This window comes from Oikopleura dioica, chromosome PAR (genome assembly GCF_907165135.1).
Source record: "Oikopleura dioica chromosome PAR, OKI2018_I68_1.0, whole genome shotgun sequence".
In the NCBI taxonomy this organism is placed as follows: domain Eukaryota; kingdom Metazoa; phylum Chordata; class Appendicularia; order Copelata; family Oikopleuridae; genus Oikopleura; species Oikopleura dioica.
This window is the reverse complement of record NC_137293.1, coordinates 11,742,576-11,761,081: the sequence shown is the minus strand read 5'-3', so window position 1 is coordinate 11,761,081 and position 18,506 is coordinate 11,742,576. Positions and strand designations below refer to the sequence as shown.

The 18,506-nt window shown below is 37.4% G+C and overlaps 3 protein-coding genes and 1 long non-coding RNA gene across 7 annotated transcripts; 2 read left to right on the top strand and 2 right to left on the bottom strand.

The window, feature by feature from the left end:
* The first annotated feature begins 1,729 nt into the window (after positions 1-1,729).
* Positions 1,730-3,338, top strand: LOC145702594 (glucoside xylosyltransferase 2-like). The gene is given in 4 exon segments (XM_081779827.1): positions 1,730-1,921; positions 1,959-2,295; positions 2,384-2,855; positions 2,929-3,338. Coding segments are annotated over 4 exon segments (1,125 nt in total). The 5' UTR covers positions 1,730-1,844; the 3' UTR covers positions 3,168-3,338.
* Positions 3,339-5,463: 2,125 nt separating this feature from the next.
* On the bottom strand, positions 5,464-17,409 carry LOC145702824 (uncharacterized). The gene is made up of 10 exons (XM_081780108.1): positions 17,278-17,409; positions 16,982-17,079; positions 16,873-16,940; positions 16,566-16,809; positions 16,406-16,505; positions 16,356-16,365; positions 6,544-6,919; positions 6,010-6,500; positions 5,743-5,966; positions 5,464-5,701 (listed from the first exon to the last, which is right to left on the bottom strand). The coding sequence occupies exons 2-10, from the start codon at positions 17,054-17,056 to the stop codon at positions 5,577-5,579; spliced, it is 1,713 nt and encodes a 570-aa protein (XP_081636234.1). The 5' UTR covers positions 17,057-17,079; positions 17,278-17,409; the 3' UTR covers positions 5,464-5,576.
* On the top strand, positions 9,227-12,589 carry LOC145704077 (uncharacterized). 4 transcript variants are annotated; one of them, XR_014134417.1, is made up of 9 exons: positions 9,227-9,781; positions 9,830-10,070; positions 10,168-10,209; positions 10,252-10,411; positions 10,450-10,542; positions 10,616-10,689; positions 10,803-10,870; positions 10,910-11,221; positions 11,477-11,824. XR_014134417.1 is itself a non-coding variant. In XM_081781509.1 (7 exons), the coding sequence occupies exons 3-7, from the start codon at positions 11,497-11,499 to the stop codon at positions 12,547-12,549; spliced, it is 648 nt and encodes a 215-aa protein (XP_081637635.1). In that variant the 5' UTR covers positions 10,554-10,870; positions 10,910-11,221; positions 11,477-11,496; the 3' UTR covers positions 12,550-12,589. The 4 variants fall into 4 exon arrangements, 1 of the variants encoding a protein (XP_081637635.1); XR_014134415.1 differs by lacking the exon at positions 10,252-10,411; XR_014134416.1 differs by having other exon boundaries at positions 10,616-10,870.
* On the bottom strand, positions 12,367-13,827 carry LOC145704078 (uncharacterized). Its single transcript, XR_014134418.1, has 4 exons — positions 13,228-13,827; positions 13,107-13,154; positions 12,998-13,050; positions 12,367-12,955 (listed from the first exon to the last, which is right to left on the bottom strand). It is a non-coding gene; the product is annotated as an uncharacterized LOC145704078 (long non-coding RNA).
* Positions 17,410-18,506: the final 1,097 nt, after the last annotated feature.

Below are 18,506 nucleotides of genomic sequence, written 5' to 3'. Positions count from 1 at the left end.
TGAGAGTAGCTTAAAATTTTTGATTTCAGTTTTCCATCAATCAAAAATTTCGACTTTTCATCCCGCTTTGGCCTAGATTTCCAGGAAAAAGCTGAGCATGTGACCCCACTCCGTGCAATATAAACTTTAATCCGGCCTTGCCCTGCTTTTCCGAGAAAATCCAATTTTACTTTTTTTCGCAATTTTACGGGATCGGATCCCTTGCCCGAATTCTTGCGGAAATTTTCACTTTTTTAGAATGTTGACCTTGAATTTCCAGTTGATGGCGTTCGCACGTGATCTTGGCACGAGAGTTTTTATAAACAGTAAAATAGAAAGAATGATCTGATCAGGAGAAAATGTGGGTTTATAGATTTCTGGACACTTGATTACTGTTATTTGATTTTGACACCCCAGTAGCCCATTCTCGGTCGCGATTTCTTGATTGCTTGAATGGTGTTTTACCAAGAATGTCTCCCCTGTTTTTAGGCCCTGTCACCACATGCGATATCCCAGGGGTATTACTGCTCTCCTGGGGAGTTTTGTTGCCCTAGAAATTTTACGATGGGATTTACGATTCGAGAGTTCTTGGAAGGTCTCCCGGGGGGCCGGCTCCGAGAAATTTAGAGATCCCCTCGTGATGATAAGTTTGTAAACATATTTCCGGGAAATATGGGGCACATAAGGCCTTTCCGAGAATTCAAGCGCCCCATATTTCCTTTTCCCCTTATCTCGATTAAACTTTGTCGAATTGAAAAAAAGGCTGAACCTTTGAAATATCGATTGAATTGACCACTACCTGCAAGGACTCAATGACCCTTTTTCTAATTTCCAAGGTACAATTCTTTCTTTGATCACTGCTAGCTCTGAATCGATACCTTTTCATCCCCCGAAAAAAATGTCTGATGCCTTTCTTTTCAAATTAGGCTAATGTCCTGCAACCTGCTGAGTACCCTTAGATGCACAAAAATGCACAAAAAGAGTGAGGCTCAAATCAACTAAAACGAAAAATCTCCGTTGTCAGATTGTTCATCTCGACAATCAAATAATTGCAATTTTCGCGCAGGTACTCAACCGCGAAATATTTCAAATTGAGAGTCGCAATAATTGACTTCCTGTTTTGGCAAACATTCGTCGGACAAAGTTTCTCTCTAAATAAAATCAGAACATTCTCATTCTAAAAGTGTGGCTTAGCTTTGTTTTGCAAACCGATTGTTTTCAGACTTTCTAATTTTCAAAATTCAACGGTCTTTTCAGTCGATTTTCTCAATTTTTAAGTTAGAAATCTCGCTATATGAAACTTGAGAATTACTTTTCTCCGAAACCATTGGCTCATTAATGACCGAGACCAATGTCCGATTATCAGCCTGTCGTAAAATCCGCTTTGCTAGCACCGGCGCTAATTTTTATGAAGCTCAAGCTCGCTAACGCGAATTGACCCGCGGCAGGATCATCCACCAAAAAAACTCCAAAACGACAAAAAATCGCCAACACAATATTATTGCCACAAAAATACTACTTGACAATAGTAGATTCATTCATTTAGTAGCTTATGGTAAGAGATCATTGAGAAGATGGCGGGATTTGTGAGAAGAATGGCGCATGGAAATGTGAAGTGGTTTAGGAACATTTTAACGCTATTGGAACGGATCACAAAAGAATTTCACAATAAGAGAAAATTTTTCAGAAAGCTTACTTTGAATTTTTAGATTTAAAATTGACATTTTTGTTGATCCAAGTTAAAGGTTTTTTGTTTATTATTATACATTTATAATGATGAAGAGTGCTTCGGGGATGAATGTGATGAGAGTTCTCTGAGCTCTGATGACAAATCTGCCAAGTCTGCTCCCACAAAGCAAGAAACTATGCATCTAATGACTGTCTCTTGTGGAAGGCCAAACTATCAAGGAATCAGAGACGTAAAGAAACCACTTGATCAAAGGTAAGCAGTAATTGTTATTCAAACTCATTATTTTCAGTTTAACGATGATCAAATCCGCTGCTCTCTTTGCCCATCAACGTCTGCATATCCACGTGTTTACCGAGGAAGATATGGCTCCTCTATTTGAGGGCGAGTTGGAATCGTGGCCGGACTCGATCAAAGAACGAACGGAATATTCAATCAACAAAATCGACTACTCCCAGCTCCCGCAAGACCTCATCGCCGAGTGGAAATCGTGGTACAAGCCATGTGGCAGTTTTCGTCTTCTGACACCGATGCTGCTTGGAGAGACGGGGGTCACCGATGCTGCGATTTACGCCGACTCAGATGTGGTCTTTACGAAGCCAATTGATCAGCTTTGGGCGAAGGAACGGGTCATTTCATTTTCGCAGCGCTATAATCATACGTCAGGGCGTATTAATTTACTTTATGAGAGAAGAAAGCTATTGATCTTTGCAAAAGCTGAAAACATTTTCGCCTACGGAAGTTATGGCGATCGCCCCTACCGCTGGTCATGCTCTTGGAGGATCGAGATACAATGAGAATTTCATTCTTCATGATACCGGGCTATTCCAGATCAATTCCGGAGTCATGGTGATGAACTTTACGAGAATTCTCAACGGCAAGGAATGGATTTGATAAAATTTAAATTTACTCCTTGAATTATTTAAAATTGAATATTTTGTCAAATGCCTTGAAAAGTGGAAACTGTCTTACGACGAACAAGGCCGTGAAAAACCCGGCCCTGCTCTTGGCTACGGATCAGAACTGCTTCTGAAGTATTACAGAAAATATAAAGATCGGGCGGAGCACGATCAAAAGCTTTTGAATATCATGTTTCATTTCAACCCTGACATGCTGCATCAACTCGAGTGTTCCTGGAATTTCAAGAATAATTTCTGTATCGACGACGGAAACGTCTGTAAGGAAAGGAGTTTACTATTGAGGAAGGACATTAGGTATCTTTCGTAAGAGCTTTTAAAAACTTCTCAAAAAGGACGCTGAAGAGAACGGGGCAGGAGCTGTGCATGGAATTACCTCTGCTTTCTTCGGCGATGTGAACCCGACCTTCCGTGGTCTTTACGAAGCGTTCTTGATGTACAACTGGGACGAAGACTTGCACGAAAATCTGATGGACCCATTCAGAAACGCAGTTCAACGGCGCGGGAGTGGAACATACTGTGCAACGAAATACAAGCTACTAGCAGATCCACTAGAAGAGTCAATCAAATCTGCCAATTTGTAAATTTATATTTGAAGCACCTTGCCAATCATCACAAATAATATATGTGTTAATTAGTTTTTATTTTAATAATATTATTATTCTGTTCCGTCAATCATGTTCCGCAAAACCACCTTTTCTATTCTGTTATGCAAAACAACGAAAAAAAGAAAGAAATATGCCAACAAGGCAAAACACTGAAACCCTGAATAAACTCGCAATACTGCTCATGAATACTGTATTCTAATCTGAGTGATAACATCCAGTTTTGAAGAAAAATGAACTTTCAGGGGTCAAAAAGAACTTCTTCTATTTGCAATTGCAAACATAAAAGAGCAGAATCTAACCTCTCCAGGTGTGTATCAAAATTTACGACCTCCAGAATCCTGTCTGTACAAATTTTTAGGCAAGAATTTGTCAGGAAAGAAATTTCAAAACTGAAAATGCAATTTGACAAGATTGTTTTTGCATGTCTTAATTTGACAGTTTGAGTACTGAATGTTTATCAGACGATAAGGGGGACGTTTTATTGACGCACTTAGCATAATTATTAGGAAATTCTGGGGGCTCGGAAATTTATTTGACGCAAAAGTTCGAGACGTTTGATTGACACAAACTACGATAGTAAAAATTAGGAAGTGATCTTATGTCACGATAACGATCGCTGTTTGAAAAGGAAAGTCGAGAATGACTGTAAATTTTGAAAAAATTTCAAAATGTTTTCAAGCCATTCAAGCGCTTTTTAGATTTTAATACAGGAGAATTTCACGTGAAACAACTTTACACTGTTTTCGAACTCTCGTCTGAAAGTGCCCACAAACTTCATTCTCACTGCTAATCTCCACACAAAAGCTAGTGATTACAAGATCGGTTATCCATCATGCTCAGTAAAGAGTCACCGGATTTTTAATGTACACAAGCGCTCGCGCTTACTAGTTCTGGATAAATTCTCATGTCGCTGGCGCACTCTGTGGCGCTAGAAAGATACTTGTAGTTCTTGAGCTTATAAGCATCTGATTTGAAAAATTTCCCAGAAAAAAAAGCGAAAGATAATGACGAAAAAGAGCATTTTAATCCGAAACTTTGGGAGCCCTACTACAGGAAGAACAACCATCGCCCCAGGCAGCCCTGTTTTCAGGCGATTGAGGGATGAAATGATGGCAGAAGACGACGAAACTTTCAAGAAGAAAAAGTATGTCGTCTTCGCCCCTGGCACAAAGCTCGAAGACGCGTAACCAACCATAAATGACATTCTACAGTCGTAGAAACAATACTGTACAAATTTGCTTATTGGACAAAGGCTTAATAAAACGCTCGATACAATATAAAATATATTTATTTATCAAAAAAATTGGTTTGTAACAAAAAAAACTAAATGGCAGAAAATAGTTCCTCCACTGTGACTTCTTCTTTTGAAGCTTTTTTCTTTGGAGACTCACTGAATTTTTCGTAGTTGAAAGTGGCTATTCCATTGCTGCCCAAACTCATGTTTGAAAGATGTTGCGTTCGCCACTGGATTGAAATGTCCTCGACGAGGATGAGAAATGCGACGAGGGAGAGGATCGATTGAAAAAGCAAAATCTAAAGAAAACGTTATAACTCGTTCGTGATTTGTAAACATACCCAGAGGTTTCCGAGTAGATTAGCTAGCGCTAAAAAATTGCCGACAGCACAGGTTATCGAAAGTAAAGGCCCGATGAAAACGCTGAACAGAAGGTTGATAAAGATCGCGGTTGACCTAGCTCCTCCTTCAAGTTGATTGATGGTTTGGAAAAATGTACCAGAGAGTACGAGGCATGCAGCGAGCTTTTGCGCGGTTTTTAAATGAATTTTTATTTTATTCTCTTCGTTGATTTCAAACCCTTCCCAAAAATGTCAAATTTGTGATCACAAAGTTTGATTTTGAATCATCTTCCGCATCGTCAAGCTGTACCCGAACGTAAGCAAGAATCAAAATCAGAAGTGCGACAATAATCAGCTTGATTCCAATAAACTTGTTGCTAAAATTCGATTTGAAGAAATCTTTGTTGAAAGTTCGTCTTGCACCTGAATCTATTTCGCTCGACAAAATTTCTTAGTGAACCTCTCATAACAACGATAATAAAGTCCTTTACGAGTGGGCAAAACACTTGAGAATTGGAAGGGGAATCTAGAATTCACATGTTAGTAACATGTTACTCAGCTCCTCAGTAATTGAACGTTCTCTTATTCCAATATCTTGGAGCAGTTACCAGAGGGCCCCCCTTTAATTGTGGATAAAAACAAAAATATCTCAAAAAGGGTCTACTTCAATCTATTGTGAAATCTTCTTTATAAAGACAGAATAAAGATTTAATATTTGTTGTATTTATTTTCTATTATCAGTAATTCGGAATTGAAATGAATGTTTAAAATAGTGAATTGTAACTGGTGATATGGGTCTGACGCGAATTTCTATGCTTCAGAGTTATCTTCGACAACTTTTTCGACAATGAAGACGTCATCACTTTCTGCAGAAGTGTTCGGGCTCTCTTCCTTGTTTTCACCTTGGAATACGTCGTTGTTTTGGGTTAAGGATTCTTAAATTTTCGGGTAGATCAAGAAAAACTCGTAAGTGTACCTTTTTCTTGCAAGTTTGTTTCATCTACCGTTGAAATTTTGAACCTCGAGGAAAGTCCAACTGGCGGACTACTAATTTGTGCTTGCAGCGGTTTCTTTTGAACAGTGTTCGGCTGTACACTTATCGAGCGCTCAATGGTTTTCTTCTGTACAACCGAAGATGTTCTCTTGGGACCTTCGTCTGTGATATCGTACGGTTCGTAGGAGGGAAGTCCATTTGATGAGCTTAAATTTGATCTCATCGTTATTTTTTGAAGCTATTCATTACCTTGTATCGGGCGAAGATTCCGTCGTTTCTGGGCTTTGCTCTTGAATCGCCATCGTTGTTGTTTCGGGAGAGATCTCAGTCGTTACCTCGAATCGGCCTCTCTTCGTTGATGCCTTTGTGAAATCAGTAACGACACTGTATCTTGATCCACCCGGCTCTCCGACACCGCCTGTTGAAGAGTTCTTGCGATTTCGAACGTACTGCTCAATCTCATGAGCACGGGTGAAGTTTTCTTCCGGAAATCGCTGCTTCCATTTCATCAATTTATCGACCGTATTTTTGCCATCCAAAGTGAGCTGGTTGTAATCATCTGTGAGCTCATAATACGACGTGACTGTTTGTAGTTTTTCAAAATCAAGGCTTGTTGGCTCAAATGTATCTTCTTCAATTGTCGTCCCAAGGCGGTTTCTTCTTCGGAATGAAGCAGGCAATCTCTGCAACGTATCGATGATTCCTTTCATGTTTATATACATTTCTGGCTCTTTCTCGACCTAAAACAACTTTAGCAAAACATTGGAGAAGATTTTGACAAACCTGTTGACTCCAAAGATGCTGATGGATATCGACAATTCTTGGCCCAGGACTAACTTCCTTGAATAAAAATTTCTCGACGAGATAAAAGATTCCGGAAATAATGAATGCATAGAAGAGCTCCATAAATCCATACAAGGGGCTGTAAGGGTGCATTTTCTCAATCAAATAATCATCAAGGGCGTACGCACCAAACACGGTAGACATTCCAAGTTGAGTGTTTTGAAGTCCACAGGCGAGGCCTATTGTTCGGCACTCGTGAGTTGTGAAGTTGTTCAGTGCAGCTTTTGCATACGAACTTCCTCGTTTATGAGCAAAGTAGTTGAGCGACCAGTAAAAAGCATTTGATATGCCGTAGCCAAGAATATATCCACATAGATAGGGTCCACGCTCAAAAAATAAAACTTTTTAAATATAAGATATATACATTTTATGTAAATATAAAACTTTTAGCTATTGAAATAACAATTATTTTTAAGCAAAAAAATTTTTCAAAACTTCAAGGGATGAGGAGAAAATTCGATAAAACATTCGAAAAACTATGAAGAACGACTGATTTTAAAATTTTTTTTTTATGAATAGGTTTAAAAAAGCCCATAATTTAATATTTTTTTTCTTAATTTTTGGAGGATGCCTTCTTAATCGAGAAATCTTGCAAAAAGGGTGAATTTTGACGACAAAAAAGAGCGGCGTGAGTCGCGTTGCGCGGAATGCCCCCAGGCCGAGAAAGGGTGTCCACACTGAAGCATGAATAGAATTTCATTTTTCAAGAATTTTATTTTCTTGACATTAAAAAAGACTTCAATAAATAAAAAACCAATTAATTTTTCATAATTTTTATTAAAATTCATATAATTTTTTCAAATCGAAAAAAATCTAAAAGCAGAAAAATTAACAGTCGAATTATTCGTCTTTAAGAAGCTCCTAGACTTTTTAGGTTTAAAAAAATCTTTTAGAAATAAATTCGACGAAAATTGTATGGGATTTTTGGGATCAACAATTTTTTGAAAAATCAGCTCAGCTCAATGATTATTTGGGTTATTATTTGGACTTTTTCTGGTCGCGAAGAGGTTTTCGGAAAAGATTGAAGCGTGCGTAGGGGTGAATGAAGAGTTCCAGGAAAAGGGAAAGTAGCCACGGAGAAAGGTGTGAGCGACATAGACAAACATCGATCTTCTTCCGAGAGGGACGATAAATGGAAAAAGAGGAAAAGTCGAGGAGAAAAAGGAGCGCTAGGGAATTGAAGCCGACGGTGAAGAAAACGAAGCTGTCGGACCAAAGGTTTTTGTTGAAGGGAACAGTTGATGCGCGATAGAGCCCGATGAGGATTAAAATTGAGCCGATTCCCAAAGAAGGATTCTTCTGTGAAAACTCTTCTTTTTTCGAAGAATCTTTGCAGCTGAAGAAAACGATCAAAATCGACGAAAAAGTGCCAGTAATTCCTTCTGGATCAAAAACAACCGGCTTATTTTTAAAGTGCTCTTCTGAGTAAAACATTTCTTTCGCAGTTGACCATTGATACAGGTGGGAATTTCCAAGGAAAAAGCGACAATGGAAGAACTGCGAATTCCTGGAAGCGAATGGAAATTACTGAAAGGGAATTCGCTAAGCGAATCCAGACCCCTGGTATAAAAATTTGTTCAACTGAGCTGAGCTTGCCTTTTCTTGATATCAGTGAGCTAAGCTGAGCAGACCCTTTTTGAGCTACCATTTTCCAAGCTGACCTGAGCTGCCATTAATAAGAAAATAATTGGTCTGAGCTGAGTTCTCTCAAAAATGATTGACCTGGATGAATGAGCGGGCTAGCCCGAGTGCTGATTGAAAAATTGAATTGTATCAAACTTGGAGCCTCTCCTGAAAATGATGACATCCATGATCGGTAACCGTCAGAGTGGGATACGATTTGGAAGTCGTCGAAGTTTTCTTGTTCCAACTAAAATCAATTTATCTTTCACAAATTTAAAAAGAATTTTTTCCGGAATATTTTTTTATTTCTCAGGACCGATGACCAGGTTTGTGAGGACTAGGTTCGTGTGACTAGGTTCGTGGGTGCCATGTCGGAAAAAATGGTTCGAGTGACTAGGTTCGTGAAATTTTGATTTTTATATGTATTTTTTTGTATCTTCACCATTTTGGGGCAGTAAGGGAAATGGGTTGATGACTAGGTTCGTGTGACTAGGTTCGTAAAAGTTTTAATAGAAAAAATTTTGGGGCAGTAAGGGAAATGGGTTGATGACGAGGTTCGTGTGACTAGGTTCGTGAAAGTTTAAATAGAAAAAATTTTGGGGCAGTAAGGGAAATGGGTTGATGACTAGGTTCGTGTGACTAGGTTCGTGAATTTTTAAATAGAAAAAAATTTTGGGGCAGTAAAGGAAACGGCTTGATGACTAGGTTCGTGTGACTAGGTTCGTGAAATTTTAAATAGAAATAAATTTTGGGGCAGTAAAGGAAACGGCTTGATGACTAGGTTCGTGTGACTAGGTTCGTAAAGACTAGGTTCGTGAAGAATAGGTTCGTGTGACTTGGTTCGTGTAACTTAAGGGTATCCTTGAGAAAATCATTTTTGTGAGTTGAAAATCAAATGTCGCCTAGACAACGCTTCAAGTAAGTCTACCAGAATGATCAACATAGAGGATTATATAATGTACCGTAACCACGCGATTAAAAGAAAAAAGAAAGCGGAAAATCCACTTTCACAGAGAAAATGAAATTTGATCTTCTTTTTCTTTTTTCAAGTATATCAGCATATTTACATAAAAACAATTGTCCTCTTTCTTATAATGATGTGAAAACTTATTTGACTCAAAATGGATATTATACGATTGAACATTGGGAAGAACTTGAGAGATCAAGGGTCAGAAATTCAAAGGATTGGACGAATTTCATTCGTAAAGGACGTCAAGCAAACCTTGCAATCATGAATATTTTGAAGAACAAAAATTTGAGAATTCAATTATGGCCTGATCAAGATCTTGATGATGCTTTATGGGAAACAAATCAACGGAACCAAAATATGATTGATAAATTATTGGATGGTATGGGCGATTTTGAATATTATTTTTGCAAAACGCCCATTGTCCGATCATCGAAGAGGCAACGTCAACAAAGTCAAGTTCCAGTTCCTGACCTTGAAATTCCGAAATGCAGCGCTCCGTTAACGACGCTTCAGAGCTTTTTTAAGAAAAAACCGCCTGGAAGAGAAACATTTAGCCCGGCATTCTCCGCAAGAGGTCAAAATACGGTAGTTAACGCTTTAAATATAGAAAATATTGAAAAAAAATAATTCAAGCCGACGTATCAATTTGAAACAATACGATTTATTCTTTTGCTGAAAATGCGAGCGATTCCTTCAACAACTATTCGGGCGATGCTTTCTGAATTGGAAGATTTTGTTCCCGAACTGAAAAGCCCAGAGGTCGAAATACCAAGTGAGACGTTTATAAATAGTCTGTCCGGAGTAATGATAGAACCGATGCGTCACCAAATCGAAAAATTCGTGAGATCTTCTGTCGCATTGACGCTACATTTAGTGCAGGGATAAGAATAGATTTTTTCTGACTAAAATTCTCGAAATACCAAACCGTGTTTCCGATCCTTAAGAACAAATTTTCTTCATCCCTCTGATAGACGCGACGACATCACGACGAAATAGAGCTGTCAGCTCTATCGGTAAGAGAAATTTATGAAACTGATCATTCGAATATTTCGCAGGATTGACTGACGAAAATGGGAAGTTTTTGTTACTTAGCATTTATCATCAGCAACGTCATACAGCTGATCAATTGTCAAAATGTGCTGTTGATGAATTAAAAAAAATTCAATTTCTATCGACTTATTTTTCAAAGGCTCCGATATATAGTCAGCGATACAGGTGTCTCCCTTGTGTGATTATATTTTTGAAATTCTTAGCTGCCGCGCAAGTGAGTGCGAATCGAAAAATCATCCAGCTTCTCGAAGATGAAGGCTACAGGCAAAATATCTTTAGTTTACGATGTATGATGCTGAACGGATTTAAATAGTGCGAATATTTTAAAATGTGTGCTACAATTTCATCTTTCATAAATCCCGAAAAAGCATGTAGCCGCGAGCTTTGATCAACGCTCTTACGAGCATTTTGAACACGAGGATAAAAGCCGAGATGCTCTTAAGGGGGTACACGCCCATGAGCGCAAAAAATCATAAATGTTTGATTTTATCTCGGATCACATAAGAAAACATTCTTATTCCTTTTCAGTTGAAAAAGGCTAGTTTACCCCCTTAAGATAAACTCTAAGGGATTACCATCCGACGTCTGGAATCTTCTTGTCGCGCTCAAATTATCATTTGGAAGGTTGTTTTAATCTGTTATTTATATTCAAAATATTATAAGTCGTACAACAACGGCACATAGCCGAGCCGATATCCGCTTTGGACTCGAGGCGCTCTTTCTCGCTGCGAACAAGTCGCCAAATCGCCCATTTTCAACGGATCTTGGGAGCAGATATGCGATTCATGAATGGGTCATTTCAGATTTTAACAAAATTTTTTTTAATTACATGACCCTGGGATTATCAAAAAAATACTATTTCTTTTTTCAAATATGAACAACTCGTTATCAATACTTGCGAGATGTACAAAGAAAAGAAATATGCAGCAAAAATTTTAGAAATTTCTGAAAAACCTGATTTCTATTTGACAAGAGGTCGATAAATACAAATTAATAGAAAATTCTGTTTTAGAATTATCGACCTTCTTTTAAGACTAAATTGAAAATGGCCATAATTCCGATCGGGCTTCGGCGATCTGTGTAAAAACTTCAGTCGAGCTCTGATATGCTTTCTAAACAAGCCGCGTAGCGCCTTGAAAAAAGAAAGCCGAAGAGCGGCTCCATAACAAAAAAAATAATATTTTTCAAACAGTTGCAAATTTCAGATACTGGCTCAGGTTTTTCACACAGGTTTCTGAGCCACGATTCTGATGTTTTGGAATGTTATAATCGAGCCGTTTCTCGATCGAACAGGAGGAACGAAGAAATTTACCGAGATAAAGATTGCATTTCAGAACATGAAAAGAAGAATGGATTATGTCAAAGGCGACGATTATTCTGGGTCGTACAACCGACTTTTTGGAGGACTTACGGAGAAAGCAGATTATCTCCAAAGTGAGCAGAAGGAGCTCCTATTATCAGAAGATCTCCTTATGTTAAAAGAAAAAATTGAAGAACTTCTTCATCTTCACCGAAGAAAAACAACGTTGTCGAAAAAACTCGATCAAAATATCAAAATCGCGTCCGAACGTATTATGGGCATGGTCATTTTTAATTTCTATTCTTAGGGGGAACCCCATCGTTTTTTCTCAAGTAAGACTTCTTGATTTTAAAATGATCAATTTTAACGAAAAATACGAGAAAGAATATATCGAAATAAATAAGATTGAAGTTGAAGATGACGCGGTTTTAACTTTTGACAACAGAGCTGCAGGTTTATTCGAACCATTTTAAATTTTTACTTGAATTTTCAGAGCGTTCTTTCGGTCAATTAAAATCGCTCGAGTCTTCTGATTCAAGAACGACAGGCAGAGTTCCAAAAAACGTAAAATTCTCGCATGCTGAGAAATTTTGAATTTCGCGTGCGCGTACGCGTGCTAAAAAAAGGTATCCCCTCCTAAATGGAGCATTGATTCCAAAAGAGATTCAAAATTTGGACTGCGCACTACTCTCTGAAAATGGGCTTTTTTGGACAAGCCGCCCCGCGCACTACTCTCTGAGAATAAGCTTTTTGGCAGAAGCGTGCTTTTGAACTCTTAGGACAGACATTCGAGTATGGCGTCAAGTTGTTGTGCGTCAAAATCAGCTTTATGATCATTTCAAATTTTTGGACGAAACCATTCAAAAAGAGTTGGTCTGGAAGGTGGGAAAAATATTTTATAAAAAAAAAACTTTTTTAGGGAATGCGCAACCGTGAACAGCAGCTTGAGGATGATAAACTTGCCGAACAACAAAAAACATTGGAAATCATGAATGATTCTTAAATTTTTATTCATCACTTAAAATAAATGAAGCTAGATTTTTTGCTGCTTCGTTCCCATAGCGTCGTAGTACTTCAAGCTCTGCGATTTTTTGAGTACTTTCTTTTTTATGTTCATTATTTTCAAACAATATTATTTTGATTACTTTTTTGAACCTGTCCTAGATTCCACCCACTCGGATATTCATTTTTTGTAAGAGAATGCAAATAAGTCTCAAATTTGCTTTATCAAAAGAATTCCATTAATTGGAATTTTTTCTTCCTAAAAAAGCCTTTTTCCTTAATAACAGCTAGAAGCGTCTCAAGAAGCTCATCCATATTCTTAGTTCTCTCCGAAAGTGTTCCTTCATGTAAAACAAATCTGCTCTCAAATGATTCGCTCATAGTTCTGTTTTCCCAACTGAGTAAACCTAGAAAATCAATCTTAATTTTTTTTATGTTTGTTTTTCTACCTAAAAGTATTTTCCTTGCTTCATCAAAATAAGTCGAAAGCATCTCTTTTACACTGTCTTCTTTAAGGATTTTCATGAGCCACTTAACAAGTAAAAATATCATGAAAACCTATCGAAAAAGAATGGTTCTTCAATTTTCTGGCGTTCCAATTTGAAACTTAATGAATTTATAAATTTATCTTGAATTAACAATAGATAAAATCTTTTTATTGTTTAAAAAAAGGACTCACATAAAAGTACTAATGTCGTAGATTGAATCCGCATTTTCAAGGAGAAGCTGAGGAATGTAACTGGAAAGGTCCTCAAAAAATGCCGCAATCTCATGATCCCGTATTATCTTGAGTTTGATTTTCAATAGTTCGATAATTATTTTTATAAAATTATTCTTCTATCAAACCCAAAACCAGGCAATTCCCATGTAAGCATCTGCTTCAAGTATAAAATTGGTGACGTCTCTTTTATTTTTGTAGCATTGCGGGGTGTAAATTTCCAAATGAGCTCGTGAAACCACGTTTCTCCGGATTAAAAATGGATCGCTTTCAGATTATTTGAATAGACTTCCATTAAATAATAAAAATTATTCAAAACACGACTTTCCGAATATGGGGAGAAGGGAGCCTAATTGTTAAAGAAAGGGCTGAATGACAAATATTGTTCTCTTGTTCGTGTCTCGGAAGAAAATGACCAAGAAATCGCTGGCAACGTCGCATTCCGAGAATAAAAGTATCATTGTCGTATTGAGGAGTAATTTCTTCAATGTCTATCCGATATCTGGTAAAATCTGGTCTCTTGGATTGACCAACTGATATTAAAAACAGTAAAATATTCATATTTTGATTTGAAAAAAATCTTTCTATTCTCTTTTTATTATTTTTCTGACTTCAATATTATGTCATTTTTAATAACTCAAAATAAAAAGCTTGCAAATATTCTGCTAGGCTCAGCAAAACTCAACAAAAGAAATAAAAAAGAAAATGGCCCCCATGACGGAAAAACACGGCTATTCCCGATTTCTGGAGTGCCCTTAATTTGGAGTAGGATAATTATTTGGAGCTGTTTTTTAAACCGATTTTAAAGGGTGTTAAAGTCATAATTAAGGGTATCTGACTCGGTCAAAAGAAAGCCTGGACCCATATTTTGAAAAGTAAAGGTCTTAGAATTCAAAAATATTCCGGAAAATGCTGAAGAAACATTAACATTTATAATTGATTTCATAAAAAATACCATTTTTGAAAGAGCAGCTTTTTTCTCTGCTTCGAGATCATCAGTCGCTTTTTGTATTGCGCGGTCGATACCGACCTTCATTGACCATCCAACGGCAAGAAGAATGAGAGTGAAGAAAATTTTCTTCAAAATTTTTTTGCAGTCGAAGGTTTCGCAATACGGCGAGAGTTGCACAATTGGATCCGAATTTTTTTGTTACTTGACCAAAAAAGTTCTCTGTACAAGAGATTTTAGATTAGGCTCTATTCTTACTGAATCTTTTTTCAGATCAAGTCTATCTAAACCCTTATTGGCTGAATTTCGATTCAAAAATGGCCAAAAATTTTTAGATTTCTCGAACTTTGGCGCCTCTTTGCTGTAGGTTTGCCTTGAGCAAATGATTTCTCTGTACTAGAGAATAGCGGATAGCACACAAGCTTTCAGAAGAGCTATTGAACGTCTGGATTCATAAACCCTAATCGGCTGAATTTCAAGTCAAAGATGGCCAAAACGGGGGGGGGGATCCCTTAAAAATTCTTAAGCTTCACAATTGCGCAACCCTGCTTTGACGTTTTCGGTTTGAATCCCCGAAAGAATTTTTTCCCATCGGCTATCCAATCCAGTGTTTGAAAAAATGATGAGCGCTTATTCTTACCCACTCCCGTACACTTTCAAGGCCAATGCTCGCGCTCATTCACTTACTTGAAGAACTCGAAGATTGGTCTTTAAGGACCCCTCCGTCATCTCATAATCACTTTTTCAAACACGGTTATCGGGTTGATCCCCTTAAGATTTTTGAAAAATTTTTTAATTATTTTGTAGCCCGATAGTTGCTCTGGGGCACCAGAAGGAAAACAAGCTTAAAGGCCTCTTAAGGGTGTCGCACCAATAAGTTTAAATGAAAATATTTTTCAAACAGTGATATCATTGTGATCACCTTAACTGATCAAAATTTTTTCATGTTGAAAATTTAGCTGAGACTCTTGTCAAGGGCACCGCATCAAGTTTATGATGATATCTTAAGGGTTTCACTAAAAAAGGGTTTGAAGATTGGTGATCGGCCGAAAAATGGGCAAATTTAGCTAAAAAAGCCCGAAAATCATGATTTTCAAGGTCGATTTTGAGGGTCAAAAAGTCGAAATAAAATTTTATAATAGAGAAAAATGATCCTCAGAACTCAGAGAATCAATTTCCGAAAATCGTCAAACATGACGGGGGGGGTCCTTAAGCGTATTTACGGGCGTTCTTTGAAACGAAACATATTTACCGGGCAGTTACGTAAGTGGTAAAGTTCAGATTATTTAAGTTGTTTAAATACCTATTTAAGTATTCCTATAGCCGATCTCCGACCCCCCTTTAGCCGAAAATGCGTGATACAGTATCACTGATACTCCCCACAACAAGCTCACTCGCTTATCTTATTTTCGACCATTTTTTCAAACACTGATCCAACCATTGTTGCTTGGCTCAATTGCGGAAGAATGCAGTGAATTTGATGAACCTTCCATCTTCTTTGGAGTTTTTTAATGGCCAAAAATTTAATTTTTCTTTTTCTTTTTTAATATTATCGTCAAAACTCATCCTTTTTTTCTCGATTTTGTTATAAAAGAAGAAAATTTTGACAAAAAAATCGAGAGAAAAAGACTAGAAATTTAAATTTAGCCCAAGGTAATGAAAATTATTATGTCATTTTCAGTAATACTTTCATTTTTTTTCTTTTTAAAATATAAACGAGAATAAAATGTTCTTTATTAAAATCAGTTTAAAAGCGGATAATATTTTTAAAAATTGTCTTGGACACCCTAGGAGCGCCCGAGGCAATCGGCGCCGCGCTGCTTTGAAAAGGGGCAAAATCGACAAAAAATCGCTTATTTCTGTTAAATAAGGCCATCCTCCAAAAAATAGTTTTTAAATTTGAAATAAGCAATTAAATTAACATACATTTCTTTTTTTAAATTTTAAAAAATTGTCCATCTTGACCATTTTCAGATTTTTGCCAATTTTAGGGCCTTGTTATTTCTCAACCCTTTAATGTTTTTCTCGGATAAAGAGATATAATACCTAAACGATACATCTCTATAACATATATAATTTTGAAAATCATTGGACCATTATTTCGGGTACCTAATTTTTGAGCGTGGACCCTACACATAGAGGCATAGTTGCTGAGTTTTGCTTTAGCAACAGGATTGGAAAATTTCCTACCTGTAATAATCCAGACTTCTGTTCCAAAATCCCAAGTAAAATAAATTGCATATAAAATGATGAATGTCACTATGACGAGAAAGCCGAGAACCGTTCCAAACTAAACGGAAAATTTTGAAGAAAAGTATCCCGCTGCGACGATTACGTGAGCTTATCTTACCTTGACAAACATCTTGAGAATTCTAAGCTTCTTATTATACCGCATGATCAAATATCGTATTGTTATTCCAATTGACAAGCCAAGGAGTAGAATGGAAAGCGTCCGACAAATGGGCCCGTACGGAATTTCGGGACAAACGCCGTTTTCGCAAGCCGTCGGGTCCATCAGGTTACTGTGGTAGATCTTCAGGTACAGAGGCATCAGCCCGAGTGCCATAATAGTACCAACTGAAGTGAGAGTTTGTCTATAATAAAATATATAACAATCACACCAATTATTTGCTAGTAGCAAATTTAAATGAACTTACGCTAGTATCGCGTTGCCATCACAATAAGCGGAGAAAAGATTCAAAACAGCTGATCCAGGACAGCAACCCTAATTCTTACTTACTAATCAAGTCTGATGATTTAAGTTACCTGGATAATAATTGCTAGTGAAATAGCGTTGTCCAATTTGCCGATAGTGATTGCAAGAAAAGCTAAGCACGGCATCAGAATTAGTTGCCCCACTAACCCTAAAATAGAATTGTTATTTTAATAGTCAAATTAATAAAGGATTGATCAAAGATAGTTTTTAACGCCTGAGTGTTAAAATTAACAAAATAATACACCATCGTACAGATTACATGTACAGTAAGAAACCTGTAATTTCTGCAACTGCCGACTCGTTTTACTGTAAGATTGAAATTTCGAGAGATTAATGCTTTGCTTACCTATCAAAATACCAGATTTGAAGCCTTTTCTGTGATGAAGATTTTCCCAAACTTTTTGATGTCGATGACCAGTCCGGAAGTGAGCATAACAAAAGCGTTTGTACAGCAAATGGTCCAAGATATCGCATTCTTCTGTTCAGGACTGAGCTCTGGCATGGGAGTAGCCGCTAAATTTTCAATAAAAAGGATGAAAGGAAGTCTCGCGCTTTATAAAATCGAGGAGCAGCCTTTCTCGACAATCTCTTGTTAGCTCTCTATCGCCCGTAAGTGCTGCTCATTTGCGTCAGTGGTTGTCTGAGTGGTAGCATGAATAGGTACGTAATATGGACGTATTTCCTGCTGGAATTTGCAGTCTAATGTCAACATACGAAAAGTGAAAGCAAATATGAACTCTTTTCTTCCCCTCGATTTTATTTGCTGCTAGAATTTTCTCGTCGAATTTGATTGCCCAATTAAACCCTTTTCAAAAAATTATCGTGCGTGAAAACTCACACGCTCCGGCGCGCCACCTGAGGCGAAGATCGAGCGTTGCGTGATGAATGCTGATAACTTACCAGTAGATTGGTTGAACTCATTTATAAGTGTCGAGCTTTCCATTGTTCAGTCTTTTATCGTCGTTGTTATCTCTGTTGTTTATTTTCCCAATCGAAATGCATAATCTGCAGTCTTCGTTTGCGGCGCGGGGCCAAATCTTTGTCAGCTCGTCTACAAAAGTTCTCTTTTTTGTATATTTTATTGCGTATTCTGATGCTTGGAGCAAAAGGTCGATGGAGAATAATCATCCCGCCCACGTTGTTCGGATATTCTGAGCGCCACCAACCAATCATGCTCACGGAGGTTGGAGATCAGCACTTTTTGTCCGCCGAGTTGAGCACTCTTTCTAGCGCCAGAACAAAAGATCCACGTCACAATGTCAGATCAATCAAAGCTTTTTCAACTGTCAGTTGAATGCTCAGCGCTTTCCTCTAGAATTTTGATGGACAAGCCCTTGTGCATTGGAATCAATCAAATTTTAACAAAGTCTTCGAATTTGGTATTGTCAGAGTTTATTTTGTGTTTTATGAAAAGTATGCTGTTACATTAAATTGTGTCAGTTACAGGATAGCAATGATAGTATGCACTTTAGGTTGACTGAAAAACAGTTGAATATTTACGTTATCGCCAGTTTTGAGAGGTCGGAAATTGATAATTAAAAAACCTAAGTAGAAGTTTATATAGTTGAAGAAATT